We start from the raw sequence: 22,661 nt of genomic DNA on the forward strand, positions 1-22,661 counted from the left end.
TCTTCCGCAGTAGCTTCTTCTGTGTAAATCTCTCCTTGATTTGTGTGTGATTTTCTTAAATATTCTGGGTCACTGTCAGTATCAGGGGAGCAAGGCCGGGAGGGGGAAAGAGCGGGTGCTACACTGCCCTGGCCTGGCCCTTAGGCTTCAGGGGCAAGGCGGAACCAAGGGTCAGTGCTTATTTACAAGCAGTCACTAGAGGCCTGGTTTACAGATGCTAATTAAGATTAGAAGCGGCTTCAATTATGCACTTGGCAATCTGGTGTTGCCGTTTGGTAAAACTTTTAAATTATTTGCATTTTATGTCTTAGTGAAACCAGGGAGAGCTCTAACACAATCGGTGAACAGATTTAGCAAAGCTCTACATATACTCTGTACATTCAAGGGGAAATGAATGTAACTAGGAATCAACGGAGGAGGAGGACCCGGGGAGGGGCGGGCACAGCTCAGCCAGTCCCACCATGCCGGGCTTCGGAGATACCTGAGGTGCTCAAATCGGGCTCTTAGCCAGGGAGCTCCAAGAAAGGGGCTTTTGGTGGATCTGCCTGAAAGGGCGGGGAGCACTGGCTCCACCAGCCTGCATCTCTCCCTTCCTGAAGGACAGTAGGGGGCGCTGGAGTGCTGGGTGTGGGTGGGGCTGTGCTTTGACAGGCAGGCTGGAGGAGGGGGCAATTCAGCGGCCCCACCCACTGGCCCTTCCCAGGTGGCGCTAGTGGTAAAGAGCCCATCTGCCAAGGCAGGAAATATGAGGGGGAGGGTTCCATCCCTGGGTAGGGAAGATTCCCTGGAGGAGTGCATGGCAATCCACTCCAGTATTCTCGCCTGGAGAATCCCACGGACAGAGGAGCCTGGTGGGCTACAGTCCATGGGGTCGCACAGAGTCGGACACCACTGAAGCGACCTAGCACAGCACAAGTCACTGATTGCTTCACAATTTTAATCCATAAATAGGCCTCATGCTTTTTTTTTTTCGGTCAGTGGGGGTAGGCTGTGCTGCATGACCTGTGGGATCTGTTCCCAGACCAGGGATTGAACCCGCACCCCCTGCATTGAAAGCGTGGTGTCTTAGCCATTGGACCACCAGGGAAGTCCTGGGTCTCATGAGTGTTTGCAGAGGCTTTCCCTGGCTGTATTTTTCCTGAGTCCTCTCACTTCATTTGGAAAGCTCATCAACCACACTTACAGCAGCCTTACGCGGGCTTCTCTCGTTACTCAGGTGGTAAAGAATCTGCCTACAAAGCAGGAGACCCAGGTTCAATCCCTGGGTTGGGAAGATCCCCTGGAGAAGGAAATGGCAACCCACTCCCGTATTCTTACCTGGAGAATCCCATGGACAGAGGAGCCTGGTGGGCTACAGTCCAAGGAGTGGCAAAGAATTGGACACGACTGAGTGACTTTCTTTTTTTTTTCACTATGTGAAAGATAAAACAAAAAGGACCGCTCAGCCAGCCCTGGTGAACACCGACACAGGGCTGCTGGGGTGCACATGGTCACAGGGCACAGCTCGACGACGATAACATGACCACAGGAAGGTTTCCACAGAGATTTATTTTAAACCGTGGCGGTAGCTTGCACTGGGTCTTGACACAGGTCGTGGCTACACATACATTTTGGTTAGAGGGAAGCACAGAGGGAAAGTGAGCAGAGTTCAGGAACATTCACAACATTCAGCAGACATTTAACATTGTGGGAAATCCTGGCTCATTCCCACCTAGTCACATTCAGGAAGTCAGTGTCAAGACTGCTTGGTCTGACCGGTGGAATCTGGTGGTAGAGGGCGTGGTGATGCCAGTGGGGTTCAGCTAGAACCACGTTTGAGAAACCTCTTCCAGCTTTGGGCTTATGACATTCTCAGCCTGACCCCTTGGACGATCTCATTTCATAAAGAAAGGAAAAAAAGACATTTTGTAAAGCAACGTGCCGCGGCAGCCAGGTTCTGACTGGGCTGCAGGCTGATGGGCATGCAGGATGGAAGCGTCCTTGTCCCTGGTTACGGAGTCAGTGGGAGGCAGGCACGAATGTGGGGCTAGCACCTTCCCGGCTGTCCAGTTAGTAACAGTTTTTGTACTTTTCATGTATTTTCTTCTGCAAAATGACAGTACATTGAACAAAAAAAAGGCAGATGGCGTAAAACACAAATATGTAAGTATACATCGGTTACCAGCGACACAAGTATTTTGGTCCATACTTCATATGCTACTAACATAAGGCGGCCATCCATTCAAATGAAGGGAAGATTGTTTTTAAGAGAAATACTTCTTTCAAACCGTTTCCCATTTTTGTATTACAGTTTACTCTCTCATGCTTCCCAGAGAACCAGGACGGGGAGTGGGGGGGTGGGGGGAGGAGGAGAAAGGATCCTAAATATCAAGGTGGCATTCCAAATCTAACCTTTAAGCCAACCTGCAATTATTCCCTTTCTCTCCCAAGAAAGTCAGATACACTTGGATCCACAGAGGTGAACATTCTGAGGTATCTGTTTTTAATGAGATGGTACCATGATTGACCTCTGCCTTCTCCAGCCTTTTTCAAACCTCCTGGGCTCTAGATGGGAAAATACAGGCAGCGGTTTACTTGATGTGACACCAGACAAAGGCAGTGGGGGACACTCCCGTTTACCTGAGTTAAGTCAGCCACGAGCAGGCAGGTCACTGGTAATGGCCAGGTTAGTCCAATGAGTAACAACAGTCATAGAATCGTAGCATCACAGATTGGAAGGGATCTTAAGCATGATCATCGAATTCAACTTTTATTCAAGGCTTTTAATCTCCTTTCCACAGCTTCTCCACTAGACAAGGGGCTATGGACTTGCTGTTCAAAAATTCCCTGGCATAAGAAATAGAATGGAGGAATCCCCTTCCAGTGCTGGACAGATCTAATTTTACACCCTGCTTTCTTGTGTTAGGCCCAGACAGGCTTCCCAGTGGAAGGGATAAATTTGAAAGGCAAAATGACAAACTAAAAACCTAAGGGTTTGTATCTAGTTCTTGATGGTCAAGTTGAGTTCAAGTTTAAAAACGAACATGTATGTTCCTGAATTAAGTTACAGACATGCGATACTCGGGCACTGGAGGAAAAAGGCCAGTGGGTGCAGTACAAGTAACAGGAAGGACCGAAGCGCACCATGGGATGAGGGGGCCCCGGGCTCCGCACAGCTGGGTCTACGGAGCCCTTTTACAGTCACTAAATTGAGAAAAATGTTCCCTTCCCTTGGCGAGTGCCCCTGCCTGAGCATTTAGCACAGTTACCACACTGTACTGAGATGACCCACGGCTGCAGGAGGGATGTGAGGCCAGAGGCAGATGAGGATAGCAGCGGCCTGCTTGCTCACGGAGATCACACGCGTGCAGGGCCTCTGCTGTCCAGAATGGGCTCCTCCACAGGTCAAGGGCTGTCCTTTTCAAAGGAGAGCAGCCAGGGAATAATGGGATTAGTATGTTGTAAGCTCATCAAGGGGCTTCCCAGGTGGCACAGTGATAAAGAATCTGCCGGACAACGGAGGAGATGTAAGAGACTCGGGGTCAATCCCTGGTGGGGAAGGAGCCCTGTAGAAGGCAGTAGCAACCCACTCTGGTATTCTTGCCTGGAGAATCTCATGCACAGAGGAGGCTGGCGGGCTACAGTCCATGGGGTCGCAAAGAGTGGGACACGACCAAAACCAATCAAGCAGTGGTCTCCAGCCCCACCTCATAGCCTCCAGTGAGTGGCTGTGCCCCCCAACAAAGTTCAAAAATTAGTTAACCAGGGGTCCTTTTAAAGATAATTCCAGGTGTTTCCAAAGAAAAAGAAACTTTGATACTGGCCTCAGCTGCGGGAAGACTGGACTTGTCTGGCAAGCCTCTGGGTAAAGGTGCTTGGCGAACTGTGGGCTGCCTCCCTCCCCCTGCGGCCATGAGCATCCTGTCTGACAGTGATGAGAGGACAGCAGGCTCCAGGACTGCAGCTGCACACGCGCTACTCTGGAGCTCCAAACCCCAGGTGGGACCCCGGTGCCAGGCTGGTGCAGGTCTTGGCCTTTGCTGGCATTGCTTCCACAGCCTGGAAACTCAGGTCCTTCCTCAGCTCACTCCAACTCTTCATTTAACTCTCAGCTCTGGAGTCCTTTCCTCTGGGTTCTCCTCTCCCCTGTGGCTGCAAGAGCACCTGTGTATCCTGGGACGGGACCCCACGCCGTCTGTCACCAGAGTCACCACGTGGCACAGAAATGAGCCACAGCAAAGACATGAAACCAGTCAATCCTAAGGGAAATCAGTCCTGAACATTCATCAGAAGGACTGATGCTAAAGCTGAAGCTCCAATACTTTGGCCACCTGATGCAAAGAGCTGACTCATTGGAAAAGACCCTGATGCTGGGAAAGATTGAGGCAGGAGGAGAAGGGGACGGCAGAGGATGAGACGGTTGGATGGCATCACTGACTCCATGGATATAAGTTTGAGCAAGCTCCAGGAGTTCGTGATGAACAGGGAAGCCTGGCATGCTGCAGTCCACGAGGTTGCAAAGAGTCGGACACAACTGAGCAACTGAACAACTCATCTGTGTGGCCTCTGCCCAAGCCACAGAATGGACCTCTTGACCCCAGGCCTGGTTCAAAGACTGGTGTGTGGTGGACACTCAGCAAAGGGCTGGACTATGAGAGTTAAGAGACTCAAGGGTGATACAGATCCCTCGGTGCTCAGGATGGACTTAATCTCTGTTTCCCCGTCACGTTGATAGGCAGCCACCCTCACATCCAGAAAAATGCAACTTAACTTTGTTCTAGAGGAGAGAGAAAATGCCAAAAAGCATTGGCAAAATGTTTTCTTTCATTTTAAAACAGAAATCTTAGTGGACAAGTTCACTTAGAATTAAACTACTGTGAAAAGGCAAAACCAAAGGGATCTCATTTAATGGATATGTCTGGTAACTTTGATACATAGTTCAGACTGAGTCCCTTGCTTAAAAGGTAAAATTCAGGCTTTAAAATTTGATTGATGTCAAGCAAAAATACATTAGGCTTTTGAAAAACTGAGTATCAAAAATAGGGAAAGGTGGTATTTCATGAGAAGGGCAACAAGACTCGCCGGGGCACCCCTGCAGGCCGAGGGCAAGGTGCAGTTTCAGTCCCCTTGACTTCCACTTAAACTGCGCAGCTGGCGAGGTCAGTGGGGCGAGCATAGGAAGCTGGTTGAGCTGATGGAGGCCTGCAGTGACTACCTCGCTGCATGAGCCCACCCATTCGGAGCCACAGGAGGTATCAGATTTGCCTGCGACGAGAGGACCAGACCCCATTCTGAGTACTCCCTGCCTTGAGCCTCGAAGCCATTCCTCCCACTCACATTCAAAAAGCAACTGTTGTTCCAAAATTCTTATAGATTCCCTTTGCTGATACCTCAGTTATATCTAACTGCTTGGTGTGACTGTGCTTGGAACATTCTAGAGGTCTGAAGAGTCCCTTCCAGGTCTGTGATTTTAGGATTCTTTGCATAACATTCAAACAATCCAGTGAGAAACACACCACGGTTGACTGACCTCACTAAAAAAAAAAAAAAGACACATGACTCCAAGTACTTCATCTAAAACCACTTGCGCTGCTGTGCAGACAACCCAGGCAGCTAAAGGGTCCAGGAAGGTCATTTCTCTGGAGAGACGGAGCATGGGATTGGCTCTGTCCTACCAAATAAAAGGCACAAGCATGGTACGTGTGGGGGTGCCACTTCCCAGCATTGATCGTGCTAGGCTTGACTTGCCAGCGCTTCTGTGTGTTGAAGCAATAGAGCAGAAAGAAAAATTATATATATATAAAGTGCAATTCCAGTGGGGTAAAACAAGAACGATGAGAGTTAACCCAGACAGGAGACAAGCCAAGTGCTGGCGCCAGCTTTTGCTCCTAATGAATGAAGCCTCTGTTCCATAAAATGCTTGGAAGGCACCCCAACACCAACACATATCGATGAGTTACACAAATGGTGGTGGGAATGTAATACTCAAGGATTCACAGTATTATAAACACACACAGTTGGCATGCTAAGGGCTTCTCACCAAACTAAAGCACCTACAGAGATGAGGAGAAACAAAAGAGCAGAGCAGTGGGCACCTTGACACGTCTGTGGTGGCTGGCCGCGACTCTCACCACCAGGACGTGTGTCTGCCGGTCTCTGCCTCTGAGCGGCTCGTGGGCTGGGGGCACAGCCGTGCTGGGAGGGAGGCGGGTGGACTGAAGGGCGGGCTCACAGACCAGAGCGATCACAGGCTCACAGGCGACCCAACGGGGACAATCAGCTTCCCCGGCGTGATCCGAGCTCATCTCGACCCAACCCAGAACCATGTCAGGTCTGCTGGGCACCTGACCCACCGCCTCCCTGACACTGTGTGCCTCTCTGTATTCAGGCCACGCTCCAAAGGAAGGGAGAAGACAGCTATTCATTTTACTACTCACGTCTACCACATTGTTCTTTATCACGTACAACTCTGTAAGTGGCTCCAGGTTCTAGCAGTAAACTACAAAACAGATATTTGAATATTTTAAACTGAATTCCCTTTTTTAAAGCTCTCTCACAACCGTGCAGAAGAGACTCAGGTTAGTTATAATGGCTTTCACTGACGGCCAGCAAGGGCAGGGTGGAGGGGGCAGCTGAGTGGCAAGTGGTAACCGCTGCTGCATGGTGCAGTGTCTGTGTCCACAGCCTCAGAGTATGGTCACGTGGGCTGATCTGCCCTGATTTCCCAGGTCATGGCTGTCCTGCACCATGGCTGCACGGGGCACACCCACTGTCCTGTGCCCCAAAGCTGCAGCAGCAGAACCATCTCGAGGAGGCCTGTCACCAGGAAGCACAGCTGGTCAGTGTTGGGGTGGCGGTGGGGGGAGCGGTTATCCCAGTCTGGTTGGGAGTCCTTCTCCCAGTTAGAAAAGTAATGAATGATCGCGAGGGGAGAAACTATGACCACCCTCAATTGTCAAGTCAGCAGAGGACAAGACCCTGCGGAGGTAGGGCTCACAAAGGGAAGGGCAAGTCATTGGCCTGTGGATCTGCAAGGCTTTGTGTAACCGTGTGAACCCCAAGGACTCAGGGGTCCCCTGATGCTCCTGACGGGTGAGGGATGAATGAGGTGGTCCCGGTAAAGTGCTGAGAAGGAGGTGGGCACAAAGGACATGCCTGCTGCTCGTTTAAATTCTACTTTTACAGGTTGAAAATAAGTGTCCCAAATGGGGTCTCTACACACAAGAATATCTCAGTTTATCAAGTTGATTGGATTCCCTTAAAATCAAGGTTCTTCAGGTTCATTTCCTAAAGCCTCCCCTCCCCCTCTTTTCTGTACATTCCCAACTGGAACACACAGCATGAGCTGTAGGCCTGAGTACCTTTTATGTCTCAGATCACGCAGTTGCAGTATTAAAGCCTGCAAAGTGTTCTGATGAAATACACGAAGATAAAAATCTTTAAATATCTGGTTTTGAAAGGGGAAGCAAATACAGACAGTGAGGAATAAAGCAGCATGCAACCTCACAGCAACGAACATGTTCAAGTTCAGAGGTGATGCCACACAGAACCACAGATCTCAAAGACACTCTTCTTGAAGGACACAGGGTTTTGTTGTTCCGTTTTGCTTGTTTTTAATATCAAGAGCGAAGGAGAGCAGTGTCAATAAAACTAAAACCCAAAAGGCTCAGAAAGCTCCCACTGAGTTAGGAAGGATCCAGGCACTGAGAGTTGAAGATCTGAGTTTGATAATCTACTTCCGTGGCTGAGAGTGGCTTTCTCACAGCAATTTTTTTTTCTCTTTTTTTAATGTGGGAAAGAGAAAAACTGAGGCAGAAACATAAGGTCATTTCCACTCTCTTAAGATCTAGACATTACAAATGGATCACCCTTCGGGCAATTTAAGAAATCAGCTGGGAAAACCACAAGGATGGTTATCTAGATCTCTCAACGGAAAGGGATTCCTACGAAAGCAAACACTGCAAATAAATTGTGAATATACTCACTCTGGGGGACAGTGGAGGAAGCTGAGCGGGGGGAAGATGCAGACCATAGGATATGTGCCCAAGGGAGAGAAACACGGAAACTACTTCACAACGACCCCAAATACCCTGAATAGTTATACACTTCTCGTTTCTCCGACACAAAGAAACAGCTAAAACCAAGTGTTGACCAATATAAAACTGAAAACACCCCACACTGAGTTTTCGGTATACTCAAACCAAGGGAGCAGAGCCAGACTGTATAAACCATTTGTTAAAAAAATATCCTCTTTTTATATTGTATGAACAAGTTGAAAGAGTTCCCTCACAAGAGCTCACTGACCGCTCACCGCCACATGTGCAGGCGACGCGCAAGCTCAGCTCTCAGCTCAGCTTTGCGGCTTCTCTCCCGCCACTCACACATCTGCTTTACTGCTCCAGTCGAGACTGGGGTTAGAACAACCGTTTCTTGAGTAAATTCTGTCTTTCTGGCGCCTGGAAGGGGCATCAAGACACGACTGGGGTCATATCCCACAACTGTAAGAAGAAAAAGATCTCTGATCAACACCTGGAGAAGGAAACGGCAACCCACTTCCGTATTCTTGCCTGGAAAATCCCCGGCATGGGGGAGCCTGGTGGGCTACAGTCCACGGGGAAGTTGCAAAGAGTGGGACACGACTGAGTGACTGTGCACTGATGAACTGCCATTCAGCTGGGTTGAGGAGCCATATAAAGTGTATAAGGAGTCCTTGTAACTGAATTCAAGTGCAGTTTTTAACTTAACAAGGAACTGAGTACTATATGAGCGTCATGGATAAATCTATACGGTAGTACTTCCATCAAAAAGTTCAACATAACCCTCAAAAACAGGACAAAGGCAGCTGGAAGTTTTAATCCAGCTGATGGAGAATAAAGGCAGATGAGATTTATTCAAGGAAGAAGGGAAGTAACACTATAAGGCAACAAACGGGTAGCCAGATGTGTCCTTTCCGTATCTCATCTCATCTTCCAAACAGTTCTACGAGATGTCTCGATTTCAAAAATAAAGGAACCGAGGTGCCCAGAATTTACTTTAAAAAGTCACATAAGACTGGTGGCTTCCAAAGAGGGTTATTCAAACCACCTTATCCTGCGGTTGCCTCCACAAAGGAACCAGAAGAGGCCCAGGAAGTTGGGCTCAGTGAACCAGGCGAGCCTCTGCCACTGGGAGCCTCAGAGAATGAATGATGTGGGCATGGCCTCTTTGGTCCGGGCTTTGGCCCGGGCAGGGAATCCACGTGGCCTAGCACAGATCTTGGAGAGGGCCTGGAGGACTGCTCCTGGATTAACTGGTCTCACTGGGAAAAGATCTTGTTTATTACTTGTTGGCTTATCCAATGCTTGGCTCAAAATCTACTGTCCTCACGAAGCCAAGGCCAGTAGCACCATCTTCCTCCCCTGAACTCTCCCAGTAACTTGTCTGTTTCACTCTTTGGCTGCTGAACATGTTAATAATTGTTAATAATAATTAACATGTTAATAACATGTTAATAATAATTAACTGTCTTCTTAAGAGTATGTCCCCAGCAGACTAGCAGTTCCTTTGAGGGGAGGGCCAGGTCTCATTTTGGCAAGTATAGCCAGTGACTATACGTGGTGTGTAGTGGGTTCTCATTGCTCAGGGGAAGCTTTAAGAGAAAGTTTCTGAGCTCACCTCACATCGTCTTGATGCTTCTGTACATTTACTTAGGGCCAAAGATGGAAGTGGACCAACTCGATGGTCATGAGTCTGAGCAAGCCCTGGGAGATGGTGAAGGACAGGGAAGCCTGGTGGGCGGCAGTCCACTGGGTCCCAAAGAGTTGGACACGACTGAGTGACTGAACCACAGCAAAGACAGAAAGCTCCGGAAATACGATGGCGTCCTACCTTAATAACCTTGTCAGTTCCCGAAGTCAGTAACCATCCTCTGGTCGCGTCGAAGTGCACGTGCACGATGTTATGTTTACTGTCGTGGAAGGTCGCGGTGGGCGCGCGTCTGGAGGGAGCAGAGGAAGTTTCCAGAAGTGAAAGGCAGAGTATATAAATGAAGAAGATCTAGAGTGACAGTAAGCTCTAATTTTTAGCCAAATGGCTCAAACGACCTCACGGTTAGAGATGCTCCTCAGAGCTACTTTTATTCCCTGGGGATGAAAAGAGTGAAAGGATTCTTAGATGGTCCAAAATGGTCAAGAGATGATGAAATTTCTTTAGAAACCTTTTGGAGAAATTTGTTGCTCTGATTGAGTCTGAGATTCTCCACCCGTGCTATTAACAAATCTTTAAAATAACCCACTGTGCTTTTGCTAAGTTTGATCTCAGAAGGACTTGCTGATAAAAGTCTACTTTGGTCTATTTCATTTTAAAAAAGGCACACTCGTTAAAATGCCTAAGATACTATCGCTTTCATCTAAGGGCTATTATTTTTTCTCTTCTTTACCCTGGTATAAGTGCAGACTCAGGTTTTTCTTTGGCATTCTAATGCTTTAACAAGTAAAACAATATATAAACAAACACTGTTACTTGCTTTTTATTTTTTTAAGACTTGCATTCTTTTAGTAAGAAAGCTGGTAACTGCCTAGATGCTCTAGAGGCAATGCAAAATGCACCCACAGGGAAGAGGCAGAAGAACCAGTGATGTGGGACAGCAACATAGGGGATTAGGCTGCAGTTTTCTAATCATGTTTCAAGTTCCCACTCCTCAGCAGTGGGCTCTCTGAAGACAGCTGTTAATTGCTCAATCTGGAGAACAGATCTTCAGTATCCTAAAAATGATGACTGCTTTAAAATATTTAGAATTAAGGAATTAGGTTTAATCTGTAGTCACTTAGACCCTCTGGATCTGTGTCTTTAATGAAGAATTCAACGGGAATATCCCTAAAGTCTCTTGCAGCTCCTTAATTTAATGAGAAGCACTCTTTTATTAATTCCATCACATACGATGAGCAGAAAATAATCAGTGAACATAAATGCTTACTTATGCAAGGGCATCTTAATTTATATTTGCTGTGACTAAATATGAATAAAAAACATATACATCAACAGGAGGGTTATCTGCAAAAGAATGTTTTGTTTTATTAACTTGCCAAGAATTTCCTCTAAATGCTGACCTCCTTGAGTGCATCTGAAATATGTTTCTATTTATATGCAGCTTTTAGGACATCCATCTAGTACTTTAAATGATTTTACTACATTATATGAGGGGTGGTGGTGAGAATTGGGCAGACAAGTCCCCTATGAGATTCTAATTCACTAAAAGGGACATTTGGTGAAGAACACTCTGTTTACATGGAGGGCAGTTTGCAACAGCTAACATTAAAAAGATAACATGGGGTCTTTCCTGGCAGTCCAGTGGTTAAAAATCTGAGCATCCAATGGGAGAGGTGAGGGTTCCATACTTGGCTGGGAAACTAATAACCCACATGCTGTGCAGCATGGCCAAGAAAACTTTTTAAAATTTTAAATTTTAAAGAAAGAAAAGAAAAAGGCAACATGGATCTGCATCCCCCACCCCCCCACCCCCACCCCCCACCCCCCACCAAAAAAACAGCACTGTAATCTCAGGTTCTGGGTTATTGGGCAAGGCCAACCAGCAAGATTCTGCAGCTGGACAACTGGTGGTACAAGACTCTTAGGAGAAGAGACTTGGCTCTTTCTGGAAAATAAAACCTCTGGAGCCCGTGGGCTTATTCACTAATGCAAAGATACCAACTGGGTCTAACAGTGAAGCTCAGGCTCCTGTATTCCCGGGCAATTCTCCAGTAAATTAGCAGGCAGAGAATTTGCTCCAAGAATATCTATTTTCAATGCACACACCCCTGGGATTGACACCAGCGCAGAGATGATTTCTCAGCGCTGCACTCTCTCCTGCCTCACAAGGGGACACCACCTCCTGGTGGAAAGGAGGGCTTTGCCCACCTGCCACGGTCCGTATTGGAAGCCACCAGGAGCCAGGGTGCCATTATCCATGGCCGCGGGGCTCGGTGCAGCGCTCGGACCGCACTCGCCCCTTGACCTCGACATTTCCGCAGGCTGCTGTGACTTACTCCTCGTCTGTGATGGCCTCGTGGCAGCTGTCACACACCCTCACTTCAAACTCGAAGCCCATCAGCGGGATCGGGGAGCGCTTGGAGCTGCACTTGCCGCAGACCGCCTTCCCGCACTTGCGGCAGTGGTGCTGGAGGGAGAGAAGACGTGCTCACTGCGCCTGCGCGTCTCCGCGGGCCAGGAACGCCCAGGCGTGACCCACAGCCCCAGGTGCGAATGCTCAGCGGGAGGCCCCCAGCGCACTGGAAGCGCGAGCCAGAGGCTCTTCTGTTTGGATTCTGTTTACTCAGAATGAGGACTGTTTAGGAAGTAAATCTGATTGTGCCACGGCCCCAAGCGCCCCTTTCCCCAGTCTTGGTCCTTTCCAGTTATCATCAATGTGAACCTCCAGCAGTCGGGTTATCTTAAGGGTGTTGGGTGTGCACAGGGTTTACGGAGGAAGTGCCACCTCCAGAGATCACACTGTTCCGTGAAGAACTGGGATGAAACCAGGCTCAATTCACTGTCTACATGTTGGCCGTGCTCAAGCTGGGGGACTGGCATTTGATTTCCCCGGGGGGCAGACCAAACCCAACCATAGAATCAGGCTGAAAATGCTCTTATAAGTAGATCTAAATAACTAAAACCAAGATGGAAGGAACGAAAATGAAATTAAAGAGAAATAAGTATCACTTACATAATTTCATGGTTTGGTACCATTTGAGCTAAGCTCGGCCTCTCTAATTTTAAGGTATATTTCACTAGATGCCACTAGAATTCTAAAATCATATCTCTTAACTACTGGGAACAAGTCACTACAGAAGCTAAATCCAGTAGGAATGAGCTTCAGTAGAGAAAGGGAATAAATTCGGCATAAGCGACTCCAAGAGAATAACTTAGCCCCATCACAGCTCCCACCCAAGGGTGTTATTTCTTCACAAGGTCACAAGGTAAAGTTATTTCTAGGTGATAACGTTTTGATGAAGCAAGCATATCACCCACCTGTCTCAGGCCAATTTTCTTACTGTCCCACATTTGCTTGAAGTTCCAGAAAAAAGGCTGGTCGCACTTCTGGCAGGAATCACTGTCCAACCACTCAGGGGTCTTGCCAAACAAAACACACAACAGGTGACAGTGAGAAGTGAGGATCGTGGAAGCATCGACACTGCTGACACTTACGCAGTCAGGGTGTGTCCCTGAGAAACACGTGATTTCTCAATCATTTAGAAAATATTTACTGAATGCCTCGTGACGTGTCAGGTCCTGGGGATGTAGTGGGGAAGAAAAAGAATTTAACATCATGGAGCTTATAATTTAACAGGGAAGATGAAACATGATAATCATATTAATAGTAGTTAACTTCCTTGGTGGAATGCGGGAGACCCGGGTTCAATCCCTGGGTCGGGACGATCTCCTGGAGAAGGAAATGGCACCCCACTCCAGTACTCTTGCCTGGAAAATCCCATGGACGGAGAAGCCTGGTAGGCTACAGTCCATGGGGTTGCAAAGAGTCTGACTCGACTGAGCGACTTCACTTTCATTTTCATTATTTGAAACAGAAGGATCAAAGGTCAGAGAAAGAAGCGCAGAGAGCTCTGAGAACAGGATGATCTAGGCTGGGGTTCAGGACTTATCTCTGACAAATGATAACAAGCTGAGATCTGGGGATGGAGACCAAGGCACATGGGGCTGAGAGAGGGGCAGGATGGCTGGAGCACAGTGTAGGGGTGGGGAGAGAAGGGCTGGGGGTGGGAGAGGGTGTAAAGGGCTGAGGCTGGAGGGGTTGGATGTAGGGGCCACACCACAGACAGCTATGTTGGTTTAGGACTTTATCTCATAGTCTCTGATCATATGCAATTATCTCGTACTCTGATCATATGCAACTATATTCTCTCTGACTGTGTACAATTATATGCATCTGCTTATTACACTGGCATGCAGCTACATGTGCTGGGGGGACAGGACCCGACCACAGTGGGTGCTCAGAGAAGCACTAGTCTGCTGTCATGTCAGAGTCAGCAGGGTTAGTCCATTTCCCTGCCTTTATTTTTTATTTTAAAAAGAATCCTTATATTCTTTTGTAAAAATTTACTTTGTTTTTGGGTGCACTGGGTCTTCATTGCTTTGCGCAGGCTTCCTCTAGTTGCAGCAAGCAGGGGCCGCTCTCTTGTTGCTGACCATGGACTCTAGGGCTTCAGTAGTTGTAACTCACCAGCCCTGCTGCTGCTAAGTCGCTTCAGTCGTGTCCGACTCTGTGTGACCCGAGAGATGGCAGCCCACCAGGCTCCCCCGTCCCTGGGATTCTCCAGGCAAGAACACTGGAGTGGGTTGCCATTTCCTTCTCCAATGCATGAAAGTGAAAAGTGAAAGTGAAGTCGCTCAGTCGAGTCTGATTCTTAGCGACCCCATGGACTGCAGCCTTCCAGGCTCCTCCGTCCATGGGGTTTTCCAGGCAAGAGTACTGGAGTGGGGTGCCACTCTCTTCTCTGCACCAGCCCTAGAGCGCAGACTCAATAGTTGTGGCACATGGGCTTGTGGCACAAGATTCCATGGCATGTGGAATCTTCCAGGACCAGGCATTGAACCTGGGGAAGTTCTCCCCTAGCTTTAAGCAGACACAAACCTAAAGCTATATATTTTCTCAGGAGAAAAAAAAAAGAAAGTAAAAAGGTGACATTTTAAGAAAGTTTATTTATTAAAACTGAAGAAAAGGGACTTCCCTGGTGGTCCACTAGTTAAGACTCTAAGCTTCCAATGCAGGGGGCCTGAGTCATATCCCTGATAGGGAAGTAAAATCCCACAAGCTGTACGGCATGACCGAAAAAATTAAAAATGCAGAGTGCAGTGACAAGGGTACAGAAAGAATGATAACACATTAAAAAAAAAACAAAACACCTCAGGGAAAGAAGTAAGTTTCAACTTGCCTGGTAATTTTCATGCCCTAATTCATGTAAAGACAGATCAATAAAATAATACATAGTTTCTTAGCTGAAGACAACAGTTTAACCCTAAAAGACTTATCTATGTTGTGATTTTTCTGAACAGTTATGATGTGGGAAAATAAGGAAGATTTACAAAACACACACACACACCCATGTTTTACAAGGAAGCATGCAGGTTTAGAATGTGTATAAAATACGTTAGTGGGTGTCCAAGAGGAGGGAGCTGAGAGTAGGGCTCTGAAAAGGCGGGGGGGGGGTGGGAAATCAGCATGTGTAGTATGATTCTCTTTTTTGTCAAAAAAAGAAAAATCTAACGTGTATCTGCAGAAAAAAATGTAAGAAGGGATGTTTGCCAGTATGTGAAGAGTGAAATTTCTGGGTGGTAACATCATGGATGGGCTTCCCCGGTGGCCAAGCTGTAAAGAATTCACTAGATTCTTCAGTCTCTGGGTGGGGAAGATTCCCTGGAGAAGGAAATGGCAACCCACTGCAGTATTCTTGCCTGGGAAATCCCATGGACAGAGGAGCCTGGGCAGGTTACAGTCCATGGGGTTGCAATAGCATGGGATATGACTTAGCGACTCAGCAACAACCCTGAGTAACTGACATTTTCTTTGTTAAGGAGCACTGTAATTTTTCTACAAAGAACATGCATTAGGTATACTTAAAAAAATAGTAAAATTGTGAAAAATCAGATTTCGTTAAATGTATAAACACACGTTTAACCTACATCAAGATGTCAAACAGATCTGTGTTCAGCCACTCAAGGCCTTCTCCCGCCTGCCCACCCTCTGGGCTGCCACCCCATCCGCTCTGCATCCATTGCTCTGCACGCGACCACTCCTGTGTTTCGTCTTGGTCAGGGTGCACTCACTCTCTCCTGCCACAAACCCTTCGCTGGAATGTGAGCTGATGGTGACAAGCCCCAGCTCTGATGCTCTAACCCCTATCAACTGTGGTTGATTTATTTATACCATCGAATCGTTTTCTGAAGCTTTCCCCTCCACGTCTTTTCTTCCAGAAAGGCTACCAGCCCTTCAGGGCAGGGACAGTTTCATTCCGTCTCAGGCTTCCCAAGCTGAGCGCCGCATGGCACCTGCCACAGCTGGAAAGCAGCCCCACGGATCCACCTGGGAGGCTGCACGTTTATCATATATGACACTTGCGAAAGATGGATGCAACCCTCGCCACCGCCCAGTTAGAGCTTTAAATCACTCGCGAAGATTTACAAGTACCAAGTGCCCGTATATCTGCATATCAAAAGGCATCACTGTCAAAAGCCGGCATGTCTAGCCAGCTCCAAGAACTGCCCACTGACCAACCGCCTGGTTTCCTTCTCTGGAGAGTGCACTGGTATCCTCCTTGGACTTCTGTCTATCGAGGGTGGAGGCTGTGTGCGCAGCGGGGTCTGGTCAGTCAGGCCTGGGAAGAAGCCTGGACACACCGGTGTGACTGTCCCTCACAGTCACAGTGTGTGCCTGGCTGGCACACGCTGTCTTTATGCCAATAGGGCCAAATCGTATTTTCAAAAGTAATATCCCACAATTCCCCACTTCCTGACTGAAAGGATCATTTTAATTAGTTACTAATAGAACTCCTGTGGATTTACTGTTTGAGCAAATCAGCTTTAATCTTCTTAAGCATTTAATTACTGGCATTTGAAAGGCACGGCATTGTGGGTAACGGCAACGACTCTCTTGAAATGAGACTGGGATGAAGCTGTGGAAAGAAGCTGGGAAATGGCCTTTGTCTAATTTTTAAAGTGTTGCTCTTCTAATTCTTGTATCCTGCGAGGACACAGATTAGAACACACATGGTCAAAGGGAAAATTTGCCCAGCATTATTCTAGGGAAATGAGAAAATGGTTAACTTCAAAGTACTTGTCAAAGGGGACGTTCAGTAAACAAACCAGCTGTTATGATGCTGAATGATGAAAAAGCAAGTTCACTGAAAAAAGAATGTTATGGTTAAATTGGCAAAATTTATGTTCTGTAAGTGTGTAGATAGTAAATGAAAAAAAAAGAAAAAAGAATGTTATGACAAAACTTAAATGCTTAAAAATGACAATGTGTGTATTTACATCTGGATAACTGTTTAGAATATGACTCATAAGCACAAAAAATTATTTCTAATATTTCTATTAATACCAAACTAGGATTCTTCATCAAATACCACTTCTCACACACCAGCCACCATTTCCCCCAATAACATAAAGTGCCAAGCTGTCTGCTTTCATAGTGCACTTTAAACCAAAGGGCTGTATTACCTGAAAATAGATGTTTCTTGTCCTCTGAACTTGTAAATCGTGCAACTGAAGTCTGAACAGCTTAGTCTCAGTCTTCTTATGAATCTCCACTGTGTGAGTATTATGTGTTGCTTTGTGAGGGGCTTATAAAAGGAAGCTCCTTTCATACTAGAATTGTATTTTATTTTACTATTATTGTTTTTCTGATTTTCTGAAATAACATGTCTTATTTTCATGGTTTTCTCAAAGAAAAAAGTGGGCTTCCCTGGTGGTTCAGTGGTAAAGAATCTGCCTGCCCATGCCGGAGACAGGGGTTCGATCCCCAGTCTGGGAACCTCCCGCATGCGGCGCAGCAACTCAGCCCCTGTGTGCACCACAACCACGGGCCTGTGCTCTGGAGCTCCGGTGCCGCAGCTACTGAAGCCTGAGTGCCCGAAAGCCCGCGCTCCGCAAGAGAAGCCCGCACGCAAGCAGAGAGCAGCCCCAGCTAGACGCAACTAGGGAAAAGCACAACCAAAAAAAGAAAGGTGAGCAGGAGGGGAGGCTGAGGCGTTCCTCAGCAGTCGGAGGTGCAGAGCCCAGCCTGGTGGCCATGGAAGGGTGGCTCGAGCCTTCTGTGAACCTACCTCCTGCCTCTCCACGTCCATGTTCCAGACCACGATGCCACCGTCACCGCCACAGGAGATGAGCTGCCGCGTGTGCTGGGCATAGGACAGGGCCTGGACTTTGTCACTGCCGAAGAAGCAAGAGTCAGTGACAGTTCCCGAGGGCAGGGAGAGCCCCCAGGGCAGGAAGCCTGGCGGTGAGTCTCGGGCAGGCCCACCCCTGAGTGCCGCCCAAGAGCAGACCTTGGAGGCTGGAATGGAATGGTCCGCATGCTAACGTCGGGAGAGCACTTGAGATCTGCAACATTTAGAATGAGTCAAAACGCTCGTCCAATAATTAGCGATGCTCAACATCTTCTCATGTGCCTGTTGGCCATCTGTAGGTCTTCTCTGGAGAAATGCTTACTTAGGTCTCCTGCCATTTTTTTGGATTGGGTTGTTTGTTTTCTGATGTTGCATTGTCTGAGGTGTTTGTATATTTGGGAAATGAAGCCTCTGTTGAGTGCATCTTTTGCAAATTTCTCCCGTTCCATAGGTTGTGCTTCCATTTTGTCGATGGTTTCCTTTACTGTGCAAAAGCTTGTAAATTTGAGTAGGTCCATTTGCTTATTTTGCTTTCATTTCTTTGGCCTTGGGACACTGACTAAGAAAATATTGCTTATATTGATTATGGGATTAGCAGATACACACCACTACATATAAAATAAACAGCAAAGATTTACTGTATAGCACATGGAATATATATATATATGTGTGTGCTTCCCTAGTGATTCAGTCAAAGAAGGCAGTGGCACCCCACTCCAGTGTTCTTGCCTGGAGAGTCCCGTGGGCGGAGGAGCCTGGTAGGCTGCAGTCCTTGGGGTCACTAAGAGTCAGACACGACTGAGCAACTTCACTTTCACTTTTCACTTCCATGTACTGGAGAAGGAAATGGGAACCCACTCCAGTGTTCTTGCCTGGAGAATCCCAGGGACGGGGGAGCCTGGTGGGCTGCCATCTATGGGGTCGCACAGAGTTGGACATGACTGAAGCGACTTAGCAGCAGCAGCAGCAGCAGTGGTTCAGTGGTAAAGAACCTGCTGGCCAACACAGGAGATGCTGCTTTGATCCCTGGGTTGGGAAGATCCTCTGGAGAAGGAAAAGGCAACCCACTCCAGTATTCTTGCCAGGGAAATCTTGCGGGCAGAGGAGCCTGGTGGGCTACAGTCCACGGGGTTGCAAAAGAGTGGAACACAACTTATCGACTAAACAACAACAAATATACGTATGTATAACTGGATCACTTTGCTGTATATCTAAAACTAACACAACATGGTAAATCAACCATAGTTCAAATTTTAAAAATGCTCATGTGAGATGCTAAGGCCCCAAGAAGAGGCGGTCTCTGTCAATTACCAACACTTAAGGAAAAAAGCTGTTGAACTGCTTATAATCTTACTGGTTCCTTAATTGATCAATTAATTAACATCTGTGCCATCTGTTCATGTTACATTTGTAAGGTCATCGGGCACCTGATGGAGCCAGGTAACCTGTGCTTCCTGGGATGCGAGGTGCCAGCACGGCTCCAGGGTGAATCCACAGCAGCAACAGACTTGAGTTCACTGAGTGTCTCTCTCTAGTTCTCACGCCCTCTTTCTTCAGGTTGTGTCTTATTTTTCTTTCTGGTTGGTACATGGCTGACAAGTTATACCCTCTTGGTGGGGAATCCAGTTTAAGGGTTTGACAATTTAGTGACCACCACCAAAAGATGACAGAGATCTACTCCATCTTGGGAGAGAAAGAATGGGGAGTCTGGTTTCTTGGCTGTTTTTGTTTGAATGTTCTTCTGTTTTGAGCTCTAATTAATTGAGAATTCTGTGCTCACTGGGAAGGAGAATAACTCTGTGAAATCTGGATTGGTGATTGTGTGTGTGTGTGTGTTTGTGTTTAGTTTTGACTTGTGCCTCCAGTTGTAGGACTGAAGCTGTTGAGCTCTGTGTGTCTGTGTCTGAAATTCAGGGGGTGTTTACCTCTTGTGTATGGAATGCTTTCCTATTTCTGAAGGTGTCAATAAATTAGATTATGGTATCTGTTAATTATAAGCACTTGCTTATAAAGATAAGCAAATGTTTATATAAATTGAATATTCCTGAACTTCACAGAAAATAAGGAAATTAAACCTCTAAAGCTTTAAATTTACTAGGCTTAAAAATAAAAATTATTTTATAGAAGATACTAACTCAGTGATATTTTAAGACTCCCAAGTTCACAAAACTAACGTTAAATCTTTGGCAAATGACTAGAGTGATGAGTTTCAAAACACAGCCAGGTCTTTTTCTGGCTTTATTAATGTTAAATATAATGCAAATGTACATTTTGCTTTACTTGGGTTGATTTCTTCTAAATTTATATAGGATAAATGGTCAAATAAGCTAACATTATGCCTATATAATATTTAAGATTATGAAAAACAAGCGTGTTCAATTAAATAATTTTTCTCATAAACTTTACATAACAGTTATGTTTTGTAGCATACCAACTTAAAGATAATTCCCCAAGATCTTTGGGTAATTTACAATGGAATCATAGTAAGTTGAGCTAATTGATGTCACTAGATACCTACAGTGGATAATTTCTTTCTTTTTTTAAAAAATTAATCTATTTATTTTTGGCTGCATCGGGCCTTAGGGTATTCAGAATCTTTCCTTGCAGCATTCAGACTTCTCTCCAGTTGTGGCTTGAGGGCTCAGTAGACCCTTGGCATGTGGGATCTTAGTTCCCTGACCAGGGCTTGAACTCGTGTCCACTGCTTTAGAAGGTGGATTCTTAACCACTGAACCACCAGGGAAGTCTTGATCATTTCTAAATAAGTTACTGAAATTTCGACTGTACAGCATAATATTTAAGATTATACATGTTTGCTTATTTTTATGTGCTATAGAGAGACTGTAACTTAGGCACGTGTCTGCTCAGTCATGTCCAACTCTTTTTGACCCCATGGACTGTTGCCCTGCCAGGCTTCTCTGTCCATGGAATTTTCCAGGCAAGAATACTGGAGCAGGTTGCCATTACCTATTTCCCAACCCTGGGATCGAACCCCTATCTCCTGCATATTTTGCACTGGCAGGGGGATTCTTTACCACTGCGCCAGCTGGGAAGCCCAACATAACTTAGATGAGTCCTGTCAAATGAACATGTTCCTCTCTTTTACCACTTTAGAGGGATGTAAAAGTGACGTACGTTGCAGTAGAAGCTGACGTCACGTTTCGTGGGCTGTGCTAAGATGCTCCCTATGATGGAAAGTTCTCAATTATCCATATCCTCTGTCCTCCCAGTCTTCTCTACAAAATAAGTTAGCTGCTTTGGTTAACTATTAGAATTAAAATGAGTGACTGAGATGGTGCCAGGTGCAATAATGAGAAGGAAATACAACCGTGTCTGTGTTTTTGTTTTGGGGAGGGAAAAAAAACGAAAGAGTAGTTTTAAAGCAGTGGTTCTCAAACTTTTTAGTCTCAGGACCCCTTTACATTCTCAAGTCTTATTTGAGGACACCAAAGAGCTTTAGTTTAAGTGAGTGGTAACTATCAATAAAAGTGGCCTGATGGTAACTACCAATATAACTGGCCACCTGATATGAAGAGCCAGCTCATTAGAAAAGACCCTGATGCTGGGAAAGACTGAAGGCAGAAGGAGAAGAGGGCGACAGAGGGTGAGTTGGGTGGATGGCATCACTGATTCAGTGGACATCAGCTTGGGCAAACTCTGGGAGACGGTGAGGGACAGGGAAGCCTGGCATGCTGCAGTCTGTGGAGTCTCAAAGAGTTGGACACGACTTGGCAACCGAACAACAACTATCAATATACTTGAAATCAATCTGAGAAATTTTTAAACTATTGATCCATCTGAAAACAGCAATGATGAATTCATTCCCTTTTAACCAAATAACATATGTTTTGGGAAAAATGTATTTTCCAAAACAAAATATTTTGAAGGCAAAATGGCACTGTTTAATATCTATGCAAGTCTTTCTAATGTCTGGCTTAGTAGGAGAGAGCCAGACACTCATCTCTTTCTGTGGGCATTATGTTACTCATGTAGCCTCTGGAAAACTCCATTTTATACTTTTGAGAGAGCTTGAATGAAAAAGGCAATTTTAAAGTAAAATATAAATTTGTTCCAGAATATCAAAGAGAAAAATAAAGGACAAAACATGGAAAGTGAATTTTGCTTGCTTTGGTTTATAATACTTGGGAGTCTTAAAAAAAAAAAAAAAGCTGCAAAATACATTAAAATCTTGGTATAGTTCCCTTGGTTTTGATGGCTTGCTTCCTTAGTTTGCTGATTAATGCCTTGCATACAATGCAAAAGGATATTCCTTACCTTCTATGGAATCTGCCTAGCTAGCAGAGATTTTGTCTCACCAAAATCCTTTTCAGAGCTTTATGCTGATTTGAAAAGTTCTTGATTATTTAAGGAATGAAAAGAAGAACAAGGGCCCTCATTTGTAAAAAGAGCTACATTCTTTAAGACTGTATTGCTTTCTGTATTTATTTCCCAAGTCTTCCTGTTACTCTGATTATATAGATAGCCAAGTATTGTTTTTTAGGCACCTGTGCTATCCTAAGTATCTAAAGATAAGTACTCTCTGACAATAATTTTGATTTTGCCTTCCCAGGTTGAGCCCTATATTTTGGGGGAAAAAATAGTTTAGGATATTTTTTTACACCTAAAACTATCTTTGAGATTTCCTAGAGGGGTTCTGGAAAATTACGGATCTGTTTCCTCTGCCTCATAAAAATAGAGATGGTATTAAAAAAAAAAAATCACATTTGTTTACTGTGTTACTATTTAAAGAGTTGCATAGGAAGAGTTGTCAGATCAGAGAAGATGCTTAGTCTTCCCTAGGTT

General features: G+C 45.9%; 1 protein-coding gene across 1 annotated transcript in view; it reads right to left on the reverse strand.

The window, feature by feature from the left end:
* The window catches only part of WDFY2 (WD repeat and FYVE domain containing 2), a 178,140-nt gene continuing 162,888 nt past the window's right edge, over positions 7,410 to 22,661 (reverse strand). The window contains exons 8-12 of the mRNA XM_018056705.1: positions 17,796 to 17,901; positions 12,985 to 13,086; positions 12,003 to 12,133; positions 9,847 to 9,955; positions 7,410 to 8,477 (exon numbers count right to left, since the gene is read on the reverse strand). Coding sequence (XP_017912194.1) covers positions 8,448 to 8,477; positions 9,847 to 9,955; positions 12,003 to 12,133; positions 12,985 to 13,086; positions 17,796 to 17,901 — 478 coding nt within the window. The 3' untranslated portion in view covers positions 7,410 to 8,447. The remainder of the gene's footprint in view (positions 8,478 to 9,846; positions 9,956 to 12,002; positions 12,134 to 12,984; positions 13,087 to 17,795; positions 17,902 to 22,661) is intronic.

Source organism: Capra hircus, chromosome 12 (assembly GCF_001704415.2).
Source record: "Capra hircus breed San Clemente chromosome 12, ASM170441v1, whole genome shotgun sequence".
Taxonomy (NCBI): domain Eukaryota; kingdom Metazoa; phylum Chordata; class Mammalia; order Artiodactyla; family Bovidae; genus Capra; species Capra hircus.